Source organism: Cuculus canorus, chromosome 1, assembly GCF_017976375.1.
Source record: "Cuculus canorus isolate bCucCan1 chromosome 1, bCucCan1.pri, whole genome shotgun sequence".
Lineage (NCBI taxonomy): Eukaryota > Metazoa > Chordata > Aves > Cuculiformes > Cuculidae > Cuculus > Cuculus canorus.
The window spans coordinates 154,054,980-154,075,751 of NC_071401.1; the positions used below are offsets into that span (position 1 = coordinate 154,054,980).

General features: G+C 53.1%; 1 protein-coding gene and 1 pseudogene across 4 annotated transcripts; both read right to left on the reverse strand.

The window, feature by feature from the left end:
• Positions 1-1,176: 1,176 nt before the first annotated feature.
• Positions 1,177-16,645, reverse strand: KCNJ4 (potassium inwardly rectifying channel subfamily J member 4). 4 transcript variants are annotated; one of them, XM_054056195.1, is made up of 3 exons: positions 16,109-16,645; positions 4,823-4,901; positions 1,177-3,492 (listed from the first exon to the last, which is right to left on the reverse strand). In XM_054056195.1, coding segments are annotated over exons 2-3 (1,332 nt in total). In that variant the 5' UTR covers positions 4,825-4,901; positions 16,109-16,645; the 3' UTR covers positions 1,177-2,162. The 4 variants fall into 4 exon arrangements, with proteins under 4 accessions (XP_053912170.1, XP_009566716.1, XP_053912167.1 ...); XM_009568421.2 differs by having other exon boundaries at positions 4,723-4,901; positions 16,109-16,644; XM_054056192.1 differs by lacking the exon at positions 16,109-16,645 and adding an exon at positions 5,478-6,804 and having other exon boundaries at positions 4,723-4,901.
• Positions 7,193-12,042, reverse strand: LOC128850923 (endosome-associated-trafficking regulator 1-like; annotated as a pseudogene).
• Positions 16,646-20,772: the final 4,127 nt, after the last annotated feature.

Here is a 20,772-nt window from a genome sequence, read left to right on the forward strand (position 1 = left end):
GTGGAAAAACAAGACCGTGTATCAAGTTATACATGGGAGAAGACAGGAGACACTAGGATCCATGAGCTCCTGTTCCCACTTTGTGCCCAATGAGAGGAGTGAGTGGCATCAGGAATCAAGCCTTTTCTTTCCCCCTGCCCTCTCCTGGTGCTCTGGTCTTCAACTGTCCCCTGTCTGCTCTTCTCTCATCCTTCCGCCAGTTCCTCTTCCCTGTTTAGCAGGGCTTGCCAAAGGTGTCAGGTCACTGCTTGGGTGCAGAGCAAACCCATGCAGGGCAGCTGTTCCCTCGCAGAACCTGTACACCAGAATGAGAAATGGCCACGTCTGGGTCTAGACACATCTTGTTAGCCTATCCTCACTCTTTCTCGAATGCACTCCCATATTACCTCACTTTTTCGTCTTTTTTCCCTTCCTCCCTCCTCCTCCGCCTGCCTGCTGTGCCTGCTTCTTCCTCTCCTGCTATTTCCTTCCTTCCCCTTCTGCTTCTTCCCCCTTCCTCTTGCTTCTTGAACAAATTCCAAATTTATATCAAGACGCTTTTTTTTTCTGCTTGCAAATCGGGGGCTGGGTGGGACACCGTCTCTTCAGCAGTTTCCCCTATAGCACAACCCTTGGGTGCCCCGAGCAGCTTCCTGAGCTGCCTGTTCATCTTTCTGTCCTCATACCTTCTACAGTTTTGAAGGAGTGATTCTGCTGCCCATAAAGGAAAAGAACTGTCATCTGTGAAATGACAGCAAAGTGATGGTACAGGTCTAGCTCTGGTTGACGCCCTCTCTCATCTTCCCTAGTTCTTACTTGCCTCTAGCAGAAGAAAAGAGGTTTGGGTTTTTTTAATATTTTTTTGAGCCTTACCTCTAGAGCGGTATCTTGCACATCTCTTGTCTCCTCATCAAGCACATCTATAACCCTTCCCTGGGCAAAACTCTCTTTATCTCCAAAGCAAGCAAGATTGTTTGACCCATCTTGCCAGTAATTATAATGCAAATGTTTCCCTCCCTCAATACATGTTGTGTGATCTTCTCCCCAAGCAAATTCTCTTAGCCTCTTACCGTGGGTCTTTACCAGGAAGGCACAGGGAGCCCTGATGATGGAGCTTCCAGGCACAAATGCCATACAAAGAGCAAACACCAGCGCTAATAGCTCTCACCAGTCTCTATTCCAGGCTGCAACCTTGGGGTCTCTCTTTTGCTTCCAAACCTTCCCCTGGGATAATAGACTTTATTAAAAATAAATAGTTACAAACTCAGTTTTACAGCTGATGGCAGCAGGGAGAGAACAGAGAAGGTGAAAGGAGCAAGTTGAGGGTCTGCTGTCCAGTTAGGTCACTTGTCTGTCATCCTGGCCATGCTGTGCCAGGGAGCAGTCTGATTGTGCAAGCACAGGGCTCTGCCTCCTCTGCCAGGCATCTCAGGAGAGGAGCAGGATGTGTTTTTCAAGAGGACTGGGAGAACTGGGTCTGAGTCTGTGGAGATGAGCTGCTTCTGGAGGTGACAAATGCCAAAAGCCAAGGAGAGTGCAGAGCAGGCTACATAGAGTGTCCTTCTCTCCTAGCATGGCATTTGCAGTGGAAGAATATGGATTTCAGTTCTCATTCTTTTATATACAGTCATCTGTAATGAGCAATAAACATGCAAGTAAACCCCCCCCTTGAGATCCTTCCCAATCCCTCCAGGAGCCCTAAGCTCTCCCATCCATCCTCATCTGGTCAGTGCTTGGGTATTGCTCCTCTCCTAGTGACAGTCATGACTCTTGACAGCCATGGGGGTTACCCACATGAAGAGGGAACAGAAAGTCTGCTGTTGCCTCAGCAGCAGAAACACTTCCTGCGGGTCCTGGTCTGTCCATTGAGGGCAGGGACTCCTGTCATCTTTCCAGAGATGAGAAACTAGACACGCCACTCTCCTGTCTCTGGGCAGGAAAGGAGTCCTAGCACAAGCTGCACACACAGGAAGAGTGGTGTATCCTTACTCCTCTTCCAGGCAGTATGACTTCATGGGAAAGGGAATATATCAGAGCAGCTCCAGGCCTTGATGTACTCAGGGGCTGAGAGGCAGTCATGGGAGGAATTTTTTGGTGGGCAAGGGACTTATCCAGCTATGTAAGGGTGCAGAATGGAGGAGGAGATGGTGGGCAACGATTGTGGAATGAGGAGGCTGGAGGAGTTAGATGGCCGACTCCCTGCGGTATGAGATTGTATCTAGGGGCAGAGTTGCCTGGAGCCTCTCCAGGTCCAAATGACTTCCAAAATCCATCATCTGGATGACACCTCCCTCTTCTGTAGTGCTGCCCCCTAACACCACACCTACTTCGTCATCATCTTCATCTTCATCTTGACTGACAAGAGCCAGCTCATTCTCATAGCAGAAGGCACTGGGAGGTGGGGGAGAAGGTAAGATAGTCATCTTGCTTTCTTGCAGCTCCCGGGCTGAGCAGCAAGGTGTACCAGCTACCTCATAGGTCTTGTGAAAGCGTGAATAATCCACTTTGTAGTGGTTCTTCTCTTCAAACACAACTGGTTCAAAACGGTGACCCCAAAGGATTTCACTAGCGAGGTAAGAGCTTCGTGCCTGTGTGGTCATGGCTGTGGCTTCCACCATCCCCTCCAGGATAACAACAATCTCAAAGTTCTCTGTCTCCAGCTCCTCCTTGCCAATCCCATAAAGCGGGCTCTCCTCATCAATCTCATGAACAATAATAATGGGTGAGACCAAAAATATACGATCAAGGCCCACATCATAGCCCACGTTGAGGTCCCGCTGGTCCAGGGGGAGGTATTCCCCTTCCTGCGTCATGTAAGGTTTGATGAGCTGGGCTCGGACATGGGCCTCCACGATGTGGCTCCTCCTCAGGTTGCCCACCCGCCACATGAGGCACAGTTTGCCATCCCGCACGGAGATGACCGCATGGTGACTGAAGAGGAGGGTCTGGGCCCGCTTCTTGGGTCTTGCCATCTTGGCCATGATAGTGCCAATCATGAAGGAGTCAATAACACAGCCCACAATGGACTGGACCACAACTGCCATGATAGCTAAAGGGCATTCCTCAGTCACACAGCGGAAGCCGTACCCAATGGTTGTCTGTGTCTCCACTGAGAAAAGGAAAGCCCCTAGGAAGCTGTTCACGTGCATGATGCAGGGCTTGAGGAGAGAGGGACCACCTCCCACCACCGGTGCATTGAGGTCACCATGGAAGAAAGCGATGCACCAGAAGAGGAAGCCAAAGAAGAGCCAGGAGACCAGGAAGGCGGCAGAGAATATCATAAGCATGTATCGCCAGCGTGTGTCCACACAGGTGGTGAAGATGTCAGCCATGTAGCGCTGAGACTTATTGCTCAGATTGGCAAAGTAGACATTGCACTGGCCGTTCTTCTTCACAAAGCGGTTGCGGTGCTTCCGCCGGGGAGCATGGCCCTTCCCGTTTCTACTGTGCCCATTCATGCTGCCCAAAGCAGAGACCTTGTGTCCATCCTCTTCAGTCGAGACAATGCTGTACCTGGAAGAGAAGAAACGGGCAGAAATACATGAAGAACAACAGCAACTACTGAGACAGCAAGGGTGGGAGACATGTGGGTGGCTCACAGGACTACAATGTAGTGATGTTGAATATCACAACATCATGTTTCTATGGTTATTGCACCGTGGTGCCTCCCTGACCAAATTAGTGGATCTTGACCACAGTATCTACCGTCTTGCTGCCAGGAGGTTTCATCTAACGGTGTCCTGACAGGGCAACAAAGTAGGAGAAGCTTGCAGCACTGTGCTTCCTTCCAGCCTTTTTGGTGAGGATGGATCCAAGGCTTTGAAACCTGACAGCAGCTGGGACAGCTGGGAAGCCTGGGAGCAAGCATTCATGGTCTGGCCACATTTTGCTCCTGACATTATATAAGGTCATGAGTTTCTATTTTCTCCTCCACTCTCCTCACTGATTTCATGGTGTGTCAGTGACAATGTTTATACACTTCCTGCACTCAGGACAATTCTGTTGCCACAGCAACGTGCGTGGCTCCCAGCATCCCGCATCCAAAGCCAAAGGTGTAATTTGGAGATCAACAGCCAAAGTGCTGGCAGATTTCCCTGGGAGAAGCTCCCCACACACTTTCTGGGAGACACGTGCCCCTCTAGCTCCCCTCCCTCACAAGTGGCACTGCTGCTGCCCCTTGTGTGCTGCTGGGTCTATGGTTGGAGACAATCCTTAAAGATGTGATGGCAGAAAATGCTCTGACCTCTGAGGAAATCAAGGGAGTGCACAGACCCACCAAGATCATTCTGCCCTTGTGACCACTGAGCCCTGGCTTTCCAGGACCTGTTGGGCTGGCATTGCCTCCCTCCCACCCTGGAGTGTTGATAAGCAGCTGGAGCCCTCCAGCATGGCTCCGTGATCCTCATCTTCTTCTTGTGGGAAGAGGGAGATGGAAAAGCACACGTGGCTGTAGGTGGGCGCTGAGGGCAAGGGGCTTCTGCAGAACTGCTTGAATACACAATTTCTGGTCCAGCAGCAAGCAACACTGCTTCTCCTCTGCACCACTCCCCCGACCACCGCCCCATGTATGCTGTGTCTTGCATTGGAGAAGGAGAGAGAAGCCATATCTTGGAGCATGAGAGCCCCTGGCAGATAATTTGAGAAGAATATGACGGAAAGTCAGGTGGAAGGTAGGGCTTGAGGAGCCAGAGGAGGACCAGGCCACCCTGGGCAGCAGCAGTCTTTGAGAAGGGAGTTACTCACCGGTTGACTCGGACGCTGCCCATGGCTCGCTGTATCATCAGATGTCAGGGGGCCGTGGGAGCTGGGAGGGCGTGGGATCTCATGCAGCAGCAGTACTCACATGGGACCAGGTGGCTCCAGGTTTCACCTCCAGCGAGCTGGGACCGGTGCTGCCATTGTGATTGCTCCCAGGCACGCACCTTGCAGAGAAGGACGAAGTGAAACCCAGTCAGAGCCTCCCTTGACAGCACCCATCCCAGTCCCAGAGTGGGGGGTGCAGGGCTCCCAGCCTTTTGCTCAGGAGAGATCCAGAGGTGTCCACAGGGCACAGTGATAGGCAAGACTCAGGCAGGCAAGGAGGTGACGAATGCCGGATTGCAGGACCTGCAGCCCCCCAACTCCCCAGCTTCTACCTCGAGGAGAGGTGCAGGGCTGGCTGGTCGCTGCTCTCCAGATCAAGGGCACGACAGCTGAGCAGCTTGCAGGGCCCTTGCCCTGAGCCATTATATTAATATCATAGCTTACACCAGAACGAGAGCTCAGCCAGGCTAAATACCTTGCACACAAGGACTCATGAAGCACAGATATGCATAACAACCCTCAGGGACCCCCATTAGTCCAGCCTGACCTAGAGCGGATTTATTTCCAGAGGATGCAGAACAACCTCCCTTGTTTCAAACAGGATAAGAAAAGTGACAACTAGAGCCAAAAAGGAGAACTGATGGAAAGGAAAGGCTTAAGGGTAGTCAAGAAGAAGCAAGTTAGAGCAAACAGACCTTGTGACGTGCCCTGTGTACAGCATCCAAGGAGTCGCTCAGCAGCAGAGCCCTGGGAAGGATGTCCAGGAGATGTTACGTCCCAACCCTGTCCTCCCCGAACTGAAGAACAGGGAAATGAAAGACTCAAGAGCCGACCTATCCTGTCTACCTAGAGCTGCTGGAAAGTGAAATGCAGTGAGGAGGTAATGACTCACAGATTAGGAAGGGCTTTGTATACCCATGCTAATCCTGCACTGTAACCTTTGGATTACAGCAGCCGGTGCAGAGTGCAAGACGCAGACACAGCTAGTTAGTTTGCTTCCTCCCAGCCTCACCGATGAGCAAGCAGTGGCTACCATTTCTGGGAAAAATCCAAGGATTTCTGGATCAAATCCGAGGCTAAGAGCTTCTTGCAAGAGGTCACTTCAGCAGAGGAACAGCAAGTTATATTGTCAGGGACAGAAAATCTGACGAGAACGATCCTTGTCTCATCGTCAGTGTTGCAGAACAGGGCTTCGTGTGGCTATCTGTGGATGACCACCAGCTTTCCATAGTTAGGAGCACAGACTGTAAAGCATCAGCTAAGGATCTCCAGATGTCACCTCTGATGTGCAAGCACTGCCACTGTCATGTCTGGGATGAAGATTAACCAGCAGTCTCTCCTCCAGAGCCCAAGGTTACTGAGTTAGCCTAAACCCTGTGGCAAAAGAAACATGCTTGTTCAGACTAGGCGTATTATGGAAACAGGAGAAGACAGCAACCTTGTAGTCTACAACTCACCACATAAACGTAAAAGTGAAGAACTGCCAAAAAATTCCCATCAGGAAAAATCACTTTGGCACTGAACACTGCCAGCACCCAGCCTCTCACCGCCCTACAGCATCCAAGTCTTTAAGGAGGGTTGGGTTGGCCAGATACAGGAAATTACGTTGTGCAGCTGGGTAAACCTACAGCAGAAACTCGAGTGGGTAACCTAAGCTCATCAGAAATACTGAGGGATTACCGGCTGATGAAGAAAGGTTACTTCATGCCCACAGATAGTCCCACTAGGATAAAGCTAAGACGTATCTTCAGAGATTACATGGTGAGTTTGGACTGCAGGTGTTTAGGAAGTGACAAAGGCTGGCAATTTAGGTTTACCTTTATATGCCAGCTCCAGCCAGGAGAGAAAGTGTGTCCTGTCCAACCAGCACTTTTCTTAGCCAGCGCAAGTAAGCCAAGCTCATCCTTTGCCACCACTGACATTGATATCAGAGGAAAGGCACTGCCACAGCTCACATATGGATATTTCACAACTTCCTAAAGGTTTGTGACCACTACTGCTTCCCCTTTCTCCAGCTGCAGGAATGGGTGCACAGTCTCTAGAGACTTCACATTTCTGGCCCAGGTGGTGGCCAGCTCCAAAAGAAGAGGAAGAAAGAGATAAGGAGCTTCTGCCCACTGAGATCATGTCTAGCAGCACCAGAATCTTTGCTTTCACCTTCCCCAACTCACCAAGAAGGAGCAAAGGAAGCAGATGAATTGCAGGTACTACAAGGTCTGTGCTCATTGCTGTTTCTGGATAGTACAGGTACATTATTTAAGAGTGCCGCATTCCGTGTTGCTGTGCTTCCACCTAGCTCCCACATGGGAGCTCAAGTCAGTACAGATATGAGAAGGCCTCTTGCAGAGTCCACCATGGCTGGACCTTGCAGCTCAGAGCCTGGGAAACATTTGCTGCTGGCTCTACAGTGCCAGAACAGAGCATCAGCACCTAAAACTACACAACTACCTGCAATTTGTACTTAACAACAAGAACCTTTCCATAAAGACTAGAGGCTAACAATTCGAATACACACATTTCAGCACATGAGAACAAATTGTTGTAGTATAGACTGTAGTGGGAGACAAGTAGTCTCGATCTGTCCACTCGGTCATGAGACGCACACAGAGTTTAGTCCATAGCTCTTTTTTTGCTTCAACTTCAGAAATTTTGCTGGTAGATTTAAGACCTCAACAACAAAATGCAGGGACTCCGCTCCAGAGGTAAGCTCTCTGATGGATCAGTTTGCGCCCACTGTTATCTTTTGAAGGTTCTACCAGGCAAAGTCTATGTGGTCACACTCCCCAGGTTGGTCATTTGGCCCTCTCTTAGGTTTTTGTTCTCTGCTGTGGAGCTCTCCAGCTCTCACTATAGAATAAAGATCTCCTGCTTTGGCTTCTCTGCGTTGCTTTCTACTTCCAGAGGCCACTGGGTCATTGGCTGGAGACTCTTCTCTGTCCACTAGACAAAGGTCTGTAGCTCCTGTGCTTCCCTTTCCTCTTTGGACAGGCTGACTTTCCAGCTCCTGCACTATGCACGCCTTAATGTCTAAGGAGCTCTGATGCTCCTGACTATTCTCCTGAACATGACGTTCTCCTCCCTGAACATGTCATAGGTCAGCTGCAGAGACAGGAACTCCCAGTCCCCGTTGGCCTTCTCATGCAGTATGTGGGGCTCTGCTCCCCTGATGCACTCTGGGAAGCCTAGATAAGGGTCACTGGCACGGGCCCATGGGACAAGGGCATCCATTCCCAAATGCTTGTCTCCACTACAGTGGAGTCATAGAAGCCACACCATACTAGCAGTTTGAAGAAAGTGAGACTCTTGGTGCACTGGAAAGTGATGGGTCTAACTGTGGTCATCATCTTTGGAGAGGGAGCAGAGAGGAGGATCAGGCATCTCTGTATCCTTGCTATGGGAAGAACAGGAATCACCAAGTTCTGTGACTTGACTTCACTGTCAGCTGTGATGTCATGACCAGGAAGGAGAGGAACAAATCAACTGCAAAAGTGCTTTTCTTCGGCAGCAAAAGGATAATCTTGATCCTTGTGGCCACAGAACTGATCCCATCTTGAGGATGCTGCAGGTGGGCAGGGAGAGGATCATGAAGCCACCTGAGACCTCTAGCGTGCAACAGGGACGGGGGTGGGCTGGGCCCAGCCAGATAGTGTGGGGCAGGGGGGACAACCCTGCCCTGCAGGCTACTAAGACATCTCCAGCAGCAAGATCAAGCCACTGGTGTTTTGGTGCCAGGGCTCATCCTGGGCAGAGATAAGAAGCATCACCAGTGCTTTGACCAGAGGCATTGCCCTGAGCTGGCCGGCTGGCAAGGAGTTTGCGCTGCGGTGCTGCCGATCTGATTCATTCCCTGCTGCCAGCTGGCGCAGGGAAGCATTAGTAATACTGGGTGCCACAAACTCAGAGTGGCACGAGCCAGGAGACAAACGAAAATAAACCCACTTACCACTTCCACCCCAACACACCCTCACAGCGCGCAGTGCCTCCATGGGAAAGACAGACAGGCAGGCAAGAAGCCCTGGGCTTGGGACTGTCATCGTGTTGGGCCAGCATTTGATTTAGGCCCCTGGAGATGCCACACCAGGAGGTGATGTTCCCACTGTTCCTCCTCAGCAGCCGGTGGCCCAGGGTTATTGCTGACATACATCCCTGCCTGCAAAATGGTTGTCACCAGCTCAGCAAGGCCAGGGGCTGAACCAGGAACCCTATGCAAACTCCATTCAAACGCCTGTGAAAGGGTCCTTTTGCTCTCTGGAAACTGGAAACAAAAATGGTGTGAAGGAGGAAAGCTCAGAGATGCTTCCTGCAGAAAGGGATGCCGTTCCCATCCTGAACAGGCAGCTGCCTATTGCATAGACCAGGAGGAGGAAAGCTTGGCTGAGGATAGAGGTGCAAATCCTGGAGCATGCCTGAGGACCTTTCTTGGACCTTTATCTGCCTCCTGAGACCTAGATGTGGAGAGGGAAGCTGGGAGGTCAGCGGCACATCTTGAGTAGTGGGAGGAAACCCCAGTAGCGGGTGCAGCATGGGATATGCTAAGCAGGAAACTGTGGTCCTGAGAGATGCCTCTCCATCCCTCCTGATCCCAGCATAAATGAACACCCACACATTTCATGGCTTAAGGACGCCCCTCAGCACTTTAGGAAGCCGCTGCAGTGTGGGCGTCACAGCCCCTGTCTTGTGCTGTTAAAGCTGTCAGCCAGGTGGATCTCTGGGATCCAAGAGCTGCCTCCAGCCCTGCAGCCCGGGCTACTTCTTCCTCCTTCCCAAATACTTTCACCATCCTGCTCCCTAGACTGAGCAATGCTGGGAACACCACCAGCATGCTGCAGTCATCCCTGCCTTCCTGGGTGACACCATGCTCCAGCAGCACAAGCCATTGCACCAGCTCTCACTGCCAGTCTGGCGCTGCTCTGACTCCAAGAAGACACGTGGGGCCAGGCTTTTGCCATAGTTTTCTGAGGGATCTACGGACTAATGATAACATCAGGGCATGTGGTGCTGATGCAATGCCTCCATCGCTCCATCCCAGTACATGGTGCCTTGCACATCCCAGGCTTTCTCCAGCCCCTGCCAGAGCAGATCATATCTGACAATCCTTCCTTAAATTTGTGGTAGAAGAGTCTCATGAAACAGAACAGAAAAGTCCACGACGATGCACTCCCCCACTTCTCTTTTTATAACAACCGTATCTGGTGCTCTGGGACATACACAGTGAACAGCGATGATGGAAAAATCCCAGGGTATTTTTACATTCTTAGTCTTTGCTTTATCTGGAGTTGTCTGGCAAATGCTTCCCTTCTGTCTGTGGTCAATACTTCAATACCGCAGCCACTGGTCGTGCTGCACTTTGTGCCTTTATTCCTCTTAGCATCTGGGGAGCACCGTCTGGTGTTGAGAGCAGCGTCCACAGACCCATCCTGCTGTCTTGGGCACAGTGACAATACAGCAGGCATCTTCTTGCCTCTTGAGTCGTCAGGGTAGAAACACCCTCAGCAGAGAGGGGACCCCTTTGGCTTTTTGCAGAGCCTCACAGACCCACAGCGTTCAGTTTGTCCTCCTCATCCTCTTTTTAACTCTGTTTCATATCCTCTTCCTCTCAAATACTCCCAGGGATCATGCTGGGGCTCCGAGGGCAGCTTAGTGCCGAGGGGCTGTCTTGCTGCGAGAGGCAGCGGCCAAGCTCCTCTCGTCCATGCCGGCAGGGCAGGGTGCTGGGTGCTGTACAAGCACACACAAAGGCACAAAGTCACTGTGCAGGAGAGTCTTACAATATTAAAAAGGCAAGTGACATATGGAAGGTGAGGGGAGGAAGCTGTAATCAACTCCATACCATTTTTATATACACACTTCTGCCTTTTCGTTCAATAATTATAAATAGATCGAGTAAGTGCCAACAGTCCCCATCTGCCCCGCAAGGCACGATCCGCTGACCAGTTTCTCTCTCCAAAAGAGGATTTCATTAATGTGCCTCTGCCCAATTTATATTTCAGGGTGGAGTGAGGGGAGCGGGTGGAGGGGGGGAGGGATTTTTTTTTCCCACCGTGAAGCCCTGAAGCTTGGGGATGGGTAATATGAAAACAAAACAAAATGATTTGAAGTTAAACCATCTCAGTGTGTGACTCAGAGCTATTCATAGCTCCCTGAAGCCAGCTGCAGCAACGGAGCCAGAAGGATTCTGCCCGTATTATTATTCCAATTACCATCTGAATTAAAAGTTTGAGCAGTGATCAGCCCACATACTGACGGGAGGGGGAAGAGAAAAAAGCGAGAGAGAAGGAGAGAAAGGGAGAGAAGGAGAAAACACAGATAAAAATGGGATCTATACAAAGGTCCCCGGGATGACAAAGTCGGGAAGAGGCACAGAAAGGTGACAGCATCACCTCCTGCCTGCTCCCACACCACCCCAGCGATCCCTGCTCTGGCCGCACAAGTCATGTAACAGCACTGCAAGAGCAGCCACCTTCTCCCCGGGATCCCAGCCAAGAGTAGGGGGACCCCACAATGGGGCTTGTGGGACTGGCATAGGAACTCACCAGCTCTTCTATGGCTGAAATGGGGCTAGGGGTGCAAGAGGCAAGGGCTGGGGGCAGCTGAGCAGGAGTGGAAGGAGAGGATGCTGCTGGGGTGGTGGCTAGGGAGAAGTCCCTGCTTTTTCTTGTCAAGTGAAGTAAGTGGGTGTTATTCTTCATGGCTTGCATCACAAGGAAAATTAAATGCTCAGGAGGCCCTCGGCCTTCCCTGGGTAGTGTTCTTGGCCAAAAAGGAGCTGGGCTTTTATGGCAGCCATGGGACAGACTGCATTCTATCTGCTCCCAAGAAAGCTCTGTGGTTGACATCCACCCCATTAACCATCCTCCCAAAGCCACGGACTAAACTCTAAAGGTCTGGTGCAAAACCCGCTGAGCTGAAAAAAACAAAGGTGCTGGTGTATCCCTGAGGTCCCCATATCCTGAAGGGCTTTGGTGTGCTTAGGTCACCTCCTCCAGCTTCCCAGCATGACTGTGCCAGTCAAACAGGCATCTCCCCTGACCTCCCCCCTAGGAAGTCCCTTTGCTGAGCATCCTATCCTGCAGGAGCCTTGCCAAAAGTCCATTCCCAGCAGCGTTCCTACACCTCAGCATCTCTCCAGCACAGAGCCCTTCCTAAGCTCATGTTGGCCTGGCCAGGAGGGCTGCCCACGTGCAGCCTCTCGAGGGCTTTTTCCTAGTCAGAGACAAGGATCCTTATCAGCGCATGGGGAAAGAGGGGTAAAAGTGGCCAATATCATCTGCCTGCCAATATCATCTGACTGTGGTAGTGAACCTGGCAGGGACTACCAGTGCCTCTGCAAAGTGCCTATTAAGGCAGATATTTGTAAATTGGTTATGGACAACGATAACAACAACAATGACAAAGGGCAAGCAATAGACTGAGTGAAGCCCACTTTGCAACAAGCCTCTGACCAAGAGAGGCTGCGGCCATGGTTTTGTGCCCTGCAGCTGCACAAGGGCTGAATTCCCAGCCTGACTTGGCTGCTCAGCAATAGAGAAAAAAAAAAATCCCCCAAAACCTCTTGTCACTACTCTAACAAGGAACCTAGCGGAGCCACCAGCCTCCTGAGGTGGTCCCAGCTTCTCCCCTTTCAGTCATGCCTGCTAGGCAGCAGAAGCAGAGCTGCAGGAGCATCCCAAGTAAGCTGCAAAACTGCACTCCTGCAGGGAGCGGATTGACTATCTCACTACAAGTCTGCCGGCTTGCATTGCTGCATCTTGCTCCACCTGGTTAAATGCACCTGAAAGGCATCAAGCCTAAGTGCTGCCCAGCACTCATAGCACAGAGGACAATCCCACCCTCCTTACCCTGCACCCCAGATCTTCGGTGCAGCAGGGTCTGACACAGATGGGCCACAGGCACAGGGAGAGAGTGGTGGGAAACAGGACATAGCAGCCACGTTTGGATGATGATGCACCTGCAATACCCCCTTGGCCATCGTTACAGATTGCTGTCATACTCCTGCTCCTCCAGGCTGTGATACTTGCTCCCATGTCCCACCTGCTCACCTGCCTCTCGCCTGCTCGGACTCGGTGTTGCCTGCAGCTTCTGACTGGTCAACTCCACCCAGGCACAAGGCTCTTTCTTGCTGGTGGGAATGATGGGGGTAGGAGAGGAGAAGACTTCTGGGGCTGCTGGATCTAGTCCTGTGGCAAGCACGGCCTCTCCATAATGCAATTGAGCTTTTTGGAGGGATGAAGTGGCCGCCTGTCCAACCTCTGGGATGCCGGGTGCCCTTCAGCCCCCACACTCACTGTGCTGTGGGCGGGGCACATCTGTACAGCTCTCTTTAGACTGTTGGGCTGCTCTACCCTCCTCTATAGCAGAATGGCTTCTGACGCCGTCTTTCTATAAGTCTCTTTTTGGCTGGCCCCTCTGTGCAGGTGCCTAAGCAGGCCGCCAGCAAACGCCATGGCCCGGAGTGGAAAGGGAGCGGTGAGAGGAGATGGGAGAGCATCACTGCGCGAGTGCTGGCACTGCTCACCAGGGAGGGAGAGAAGGAGGAGAGGAGAGATGGAGGAGAGATTTTGAGGTCTTTTCTTCAAGCCTTCTATAGGCAACAGAGTTGGGGACACTGCCTCCCTTGTTTTCACACAGCACCAGGCTCCGTCTGAAGTGCTTTGGGAGAAATGTTGCCATAGAAATAAAACAGCCATCCAGATTGCGAGGGTCAGGCCCACCACCATGGTGGCAGGGGCTGGCGCAGGCACTGGCAGAGTGGTGGCAGGAGTCCCTGCCTGGCAGTGTGGGGCAGTGTCAGACCAGAGGATACCTTGCCCTCCATCCTCTGCTCCCTCACCTCCAGTGAGGGTGGTGGTGCTGTTGCTGTGCCAGTGTGGCCAGTGCCAGCCCCAGCTGGCATCTGCTTCCCAAATGCACCAGCAGGTGAATGCCAAAAACACCCCTGCAGGCAAGCCATCTGCCGCCAGGCTCCTGAGGAGACGAGCATGGAAGCGCACAGGTCTCTGCAGTCAGGACAGGGTCACATTGCAGCCAGCTCCCACCCCTCATCTGCCTCTGCCACAGCACCATCTTCGCTGCTGGAGAGCAAGCCTGAGAGGTCTGAGGGTGAGAACCAGGTCAAAGGTGGCCCCTGGCCCATCCCAAGCCTTCCACTGCCAAAGCATCAACATCTCTTCTGAGAAAGAGCCAATTATCCCTGATAAAGCCACCTCATCTGGGGAGGAAAACCAATGCTGGTGCCTCCATGGGCTCTGTGTGAGGCCTCTCCACCGTGGAAAGGGGCATGGGAGCAGTGCCATCATGGAACACAAATTTAGCCTGACGTGGTTTCGCAACATTGAAAGGAAAGCACAGACGGCTTCATTTGGTCTTTATCATTCACAGAAAAAGGAGCGCCAGCAGGAGGCTGGGGAGCCACACACATATGAGTACGGGATCGATCACGAAGACGTGAGCATCCATCTATTGATCCCTGGCCATGCTGGCGGGTTAAGCCAACCCAATGCAATAACGAGACAGGACAGTGGGAACTTGCTGAGGGCAGATTGCTATTAACCATTCCGCTCTGCGTCTGCACTGATGTCAGCATGTGGCGGAAGCAGGTATCCATCGCTGTGCCCTCCTTTCCCATGCTGGCACCCTCCTGCCATGGATATCCCTCCAGGAACTTAATTGCTCCCAGCATGGTGACCAAGTTCTGGGTGGCCAAGTAGCCAGAGGGGCCAGCAGAAACCCATTCGGCCAGATAACTCTGACCTTCCCCAGCCACATCCTTGCTTCCTGTCTTTCCTTGCAAACCATGGCAGGGGGTCATGAGGGGCAATGACTGCTGCCAGCTCCCTAGTGCCACATCTTTTGGTGCCCAGTCTTGGCATCCAAGGAGGGGAAGAGGTGGAAGAGGAGAAGGATGGAGGAGGGGGAGCCTCACTTCCCCTCAGATCAGCCCTTTACAGCTCATCTTGTCTGTAGCTATCCTCACCATCTTTCCTCTTCCTCACCACCCCCCTGTGCCCACCAGGCTCACATTTCCCTCCTAAGACACATATTCCCCCTATACTTATCATTATTGTCAACGGCTACAAACAGGGGTGGCCACGTGCTGGGGTGACTCAGGCATCTGTGGGCGCAACTTCCGATGGCAAATGGAGAGAGGGCACGTCCCCACATCTTTGGTGAGATGTACTCCTTGCGCACTCCCTGTCCCCAACTGGGTTCTGGGTAACCCTAAGCCCTGAGTCCCTTTCCACACCTCCCAGCTCCCATGGATTCCTCCTTCCAAGAAGCCAAGGAGGGTACGGAGTAGGGTTGAGGGTGGTCTTAGAGCCACATCACCTCTGCCACACATTTCCCACACATGCTACTACCATCTGCCCTTTGCAGTGCACCCCTTGAAGGGAGGAAGCGGAGAAGGGAGAGGCCCTGAGCTACTATTTGCTTTACCATGGATGGAGATCGGTCTGGACAGTGGGAATGGGAGACTCCAAGGTCTTGGTAAAGGGATCTGGCTGTCTCCAGGAGATCTGGCGCGGAGGGAAGGCCAGGGATGTCTGAGTGGCCTGCCTGCACCATGCAGACCTGCCAGCCTACTCTCACTCCAGTGGGAATGCCGGCCTTGCCAACAGGGAGCAAAGGCAGAGTTTCTCTGGCATTTTGCTCATGGCTTCCTCCTGAGATCCTTCACCCAAACCCAGTATCCAGAAGAGTCTTTGCGCCATGCCTATCTAGGGAATGTCAGACCACCACCATCAGGATCAAAAGAGTCTAGAAGAGCTGGAAGGCAAGGGAGAGGGAGGCAGGTCTGGAGCTCAATAAGCTCCACGGGCTGCGGGAAGAGCCAACACGGCCGCTTCAGCTCTGTTTGCACGAGAGTGCTTGGGGAATTGGTCTCCAGCTCTGTTCTTCTCTGAGAACCAGCCAGCAACATCACTTGTGCAGAGCAGGAGAAACAGAAGGTGACCAAGACCCAGCCTCGGGCAAGAAGGCGCTAAGGAAACACAAAGAGCCAAAAAAAATGGAGAAGTTACCTGCAAAAGTGACCAAAGTCAGGATGGCGAAGGGCAGGGAGGGAAGCTGGGGAGGTTTACAGGGGGTGCCCACCCCAGCCCTTTGGCCCACGGCTGCCCTGGTAGCCCTATGTGCATACACCATGCACACAGGCAACTTTTATTATTCCTTGGCACGCTCACATGAGCACGCATCTCTGCCTAAGTTATATTTATAGCTATTCCTCAGAGCGAGCGCAGATGAAACAATACCTTATTTTCCTAAGGAAAAAACCCTTCCCGCTCTCGTGCCAGCGAGAGGAGCAGCGTGCTTCAGCACAGCCTCTTACCCGGGTCCTGCCGAGGGCTGCCGCCTGCTCCAGCTGTGCCGAGCCAACATCAGAGGAAGGGAAAAGCGGCCGGTTTCTCCATCTCACCACGAAACGCCTCAGTCGGACCGGAGGAATCAGGGAGGTCTCTCAGAAGCCCTTGCTTGCCTTTGACTTGAGGGGTTTTTTCCACCCCCCCTCCAGGAGCTACTTCTCCACCACGACCTGCTCCTCTCCTAACTCTGTCCTGCCCACGCCAGTGCTCTCCTCCTGCCTCTGCCTCTCCTCAGCATATTTTCCTCCCAGGAGTGTCCATCCCACGGAGCACTGATGTGCCTTCACGGCTTGGCGATGGGTTCAGGTCTCCCCCTCCTGTCTGGCTCCCTCCTTTCTTGACATTATTTGCCCATGCCCCTCGCTGCCCCCCTTCTCTGGTCCCCAAATCCCCCCTCTTCTCTCTACTCTTCCTCTCTTTGCGCTCTGCTCCCTTTCCGTGGCTGCCTCTCCCCCTCGCTGATTGCTATGCAGTCTGTAGCTGAGAAGTCAGTAACTCTGTGGTAGGATCCAACAGCTTTCCGCTACTTTAGCCCATCCTCGCGTGTGAGCTCAGAGCCACGGACGCACCGCTGCAGAGCTGCTGGGGGGGAGGACGAGAGCGCAACCATCAGCAGTGGGAAGGGGATGGTAGGGCCACCAGAGGACCTAGGGAGGCAAATCCTCCTGCTGGGCTGGCACAAAGGGCTGAAATACACCTGTTGGGTTTTTTCCCCCCTCCTGAATTTGGGGTGCTGGACTGACACCTCACCCTGAGGAAGGACCAGGCTCTCCAGCCTTGTGCAGACCTTTTTGCCCTCGGGCATCACCTCCCCACATCCACAGCTCAGCCTCCTTGCTCTACAGAGCTGCTGGGGTTGCTGGGGACAGAGGTGGAAGCACAGGCAAGGAGGGACCATCCCTCAGGGCTCCAGGATGGTGCATGGCCGCCTCGCCAGGAAACCTGACCTGGAAACTTCCCCTGACTCTTCATAGCTGGCAGCATCTCAAAGGCTTTGAAGAGGTCACTTCTTGGTGGCAAAGCAAGCAGCACCAAGGCTGCCCCTTCCTGCAGAAGGGAAGTTGGAGGCTGATGAGACCCCTGACCCGGCAGGAATGGGCTTCCTGGGGGCCACCCTGCACCAGGCCAGCGGGATCCACTGGTGACTTTTCTATCTCCGTGTCTCATCTGCCACCTTCAACATTAAGGCCTCCGCTGAAAAGTCAAAAAAGATCAAAAACCCACTTCGACTGCACTCTGTGTCCCAGTCCTGCAGCAATCATCACCCTCCCGCTCCAAATGACCTCAAGACCCCATGGCAGATGAATGCCCCCTCACACAACACGCTACAGGAACCTCTGTTGCCCACCAGCATCTGTGAGCACCTCCGCAGTGAGCGCAGCCCATTCTCACCTGGCAAAGCCACCCCAGGGGGAGCAGAGGGTGTTTTTAGCAGCTCTCCGTGGAGATGAGCACCTGCAAATGGTGTGCCAGCCTCCTGCATCAGCCAGCTCTCCCAGTCCCCACTGTGGCTGCTCCCTGGTGCTCAAACCAGTGTCCTGAGGAGCCACGGCACCCAGATGGAGTGGGGCCAGCCTGCTCCCTGTGTCCCCTCTAGAGCTATCCTTTTCCTCATCTGAGTTTGAAGGGAGGGTTTACTTCTCCAAAAGCCCCATCCTCAGGGCCGGTTGGAACTGCATCCCAAGAGTCACCCCTCCTAGGACTGCACAGGCACCCTATGGCAAAGCATAGCTGCTCTCTGGCATGAAAACAGGCCTTCCTTCTCCATGCAGTAAAGGGATGAAGATGCTGCTGAGACATCTTGCTCCTTCCCCAGGTGTGCAAAGCTGCCAGGCACCCCTGTAACCCTGCAGTCCTCTTGGCTTCAGGCTGGGTTTCACCATCTCTGTTTTTAGCTCCTAATCGCTGATGACCCCTGAGACCCTGCTGGGTTTCCCTCCGCCTGGGCAGCAAGAGGACAAAAAGCTGCACCTTGTGCACAGCGCAGCACTCTGGCACGGCCAGGAGGCAGTAAGCATGGCAGGGGCTATTGGGAAGGACACGGGGATGTTGTATCAAGGATGCTACCAGCCCTTTGGTGCCCCTGCGGTGCCATGCCCTGGCAGCCCCAGGCCCGCTGGCCCCAGCAGTGGGGTGGCTCACACTCGCCACCCCCGCCCGTCTCCACCAGCACCGTCTTTAATAAGAAGCGTGGAATATTTTAGCACCTATGGAAAAGCCACCACAGACGGTGGTGGCAGCCGTTGCCAGGGAGACGCTCCCAAAAATAGCCCCACTCCGCCAACCTTTCCCGGTGCCGCTGTGGGGATGGGGGAGGTAGAGGAATGGAGGGATGGATGGAGGAATGTTTGGAGGGATGGGTGGAGGGGAGAGGATTGGATGGAAGGGTGGATGGAAGGGGAAGCAGGAAGCTTCTGGGAAGGTTATCAAGTACTGCTTGACCCTTCTCCTACCTGGGGATGAAGACAAGTGCAACCACTGTGCCAGCAGCATGTGCTTGGACACCTATGGTCTCACTTATCTGTGATACTCGCTAAACCAATACGAGCCCTCAGGCCTTCTCTGCCCTGGCCAGGTCTGACTTTGAGTGTTTAGACCAGATAACACAGTTTTAGGCTCCTTAGCACCTGCCAGGCTCCCTCTGCCATCCACCTTCAACTGTCCCATCTCTGTCCCCAGTGCTCCAGAACTGCCCCAGCCAAACTGCCCTGGTCACAGGGGCAGCGGTTGTGACAGATCAAGGTAGCCCATGAGGCTCACCCCCACCAGGAATGCCAAATCACTTCCCTCTCTGGAATCACTCTGGAATGAATCCTTGGGGCTGCCCACCCTCCTAGAGGGACTGGATGTAGCGTGAGACACAGCCTGCAGCAGGAATGGAGGGTGAGTCCAAGTAGCAGCCTGGAGGGGAAAGCGCCAAAGCCTTCCTGGTGGCAGGAAACAAATGCTTTATCGAGAAAGAAACCCTCTTCTCCCATCTTTTTACTCCATTGCCATCGCCTCGCAGGACAGGCAGAGGTGAGGAAGATCCCTCGATTGAGCTGCTGTCGCCTGGCCTTTGCAGGAGAAGGAGCCTCCCAGACCAGCGAAAGCATAGAGGGAAACCCAAAATTAGAACTAAAAGGGGGAGGTGGAGAAAAATTAACCAAACAACCCCAAATTCCCATTTTTAATGCCAAATTCCAGCTCGCTAGCCTCCCTGTCACCCTGGCGACATTCCTTGTTGTCACCATGGAAACAGGAGGCATGGAGAGAGCATCACCATGTGGGGTGGTGGCAGCGCCCGGCATTATTTCGGGAGGCAGGGAGACACCCAGTACAAGGCGCTTCATGTTTTGGCAGAGAGGGAGGAGGGAAGGTTTATTTTTACTTGCTCCCACTTCATGTGCCAGTTTTTCCTTCTCTAAGCCCCCAGGTGCCCCTCGCCTTCCCAACAGCTTTCCCATGGCCATCCTGAAGGCCGCATAGGGATGTCCCATGGGGAGAGCCCAGGCCCATCACCATGTCACAGCTAGACGTGCTTGGTTGGGTTGTTCCTGTGAAGTCCCTCTGATGGTCACCTCACACGGTGGTTCCTGGTGTCACAGCAAGAAGTTCACAGCTTGGCTCAGGGCCGATTATCTCTTCTTGGGAAGGTGCAAGGTGGAAAGAATAAGCATTTGCCACTGATAACGGTCTTACCCCCCTGCAGGAGGCTTCATCCTCTGGGTGGGAAAGGAAGCTGCAAAGAGGATAGGAGGGACAAGAGGATGACATGGCCTCTCAGGTCTTGTGTTTAGAGGGGACCCACTGGAAGAGGCAAAACCTCCCACCTCTGTTCCATGGCTCAAACATCTCTCTGCCCACCTGTGAAAGGACCTGGGACACCAGGGATCTGCTGGGCTGCTGGGGCTGGAGCTTGGCTTTCAGCAGCATCTGCATGGTCTTGCAGAGCACTGCTGAAACCCAAGTGGCTCTACTCTGATGGCTGGAAACCCAACTTCAGCCAGTCCCTATCCCACCGCTCCAGTGCCAACACTCTTCTTTGGTGTAACCTGCTCTTCTCCCACTGCATCAAACTCCATCTCGATGTCCTGGCCAGGGGCACGCAGAGCCCTCCCTGTTTTCATGGGACAGAGTGGGTGTTTTCCAGCCTGGCGTGGGAATGTGGCTGGAAAAGCCCAATGAGGCAGGTGCTGAAGCAGCAGAGAGGGAAAACACGGCATCCAGCCTAATGGGCAGGGAGGAAATGTATGCAAATACATTCAGGAAAGAATCCGGTGATGCTAATAGACTTGTTAGCCCTCTCAGTAAGCACCAGGAATAATATTTTTACACTTAATCATTAAGGAATTTACTCCAAGTGAGCCCATAAGGACAGAAGGAGACACAGAGGAGATGGCCACAGAGAACAGATGGGGACAGGGAGAGCGACAGCCAGAGTCAGCTCCCAGGCGAGAGCGCGTAGGATCAGGCAACCCTTGAGTAATCAAACTAGACCCAAAGCCAGATGTGAGATGAAAACTTAAAACATCCGTTTTGTCATATTAAAGCAACTTTGTATTAGTGATTAGATCATGAATATTGACTGGCCCTGTCTCTATGTGGCGGTCTTCCCACTGCTGCCATGAGACCTCCCACGGTAATCGGT

Coding starts and splice junctions, on each gene's coding strand:
- KCNJ4 (XM_054056191.1), bottom strand. CDS start 16,158: ATGTTGGCTCGGCACAGCTGGAGCAGGCGGCAGCCCTCGGCAGGACCC. Junction 3,493..16,108: donor CAGCCCTCGGCAGGACCCGG/GTAAGAGGCTGT, acceptor CTTCTCTTCCAG/GTACAGCATTGTCTCGACTG.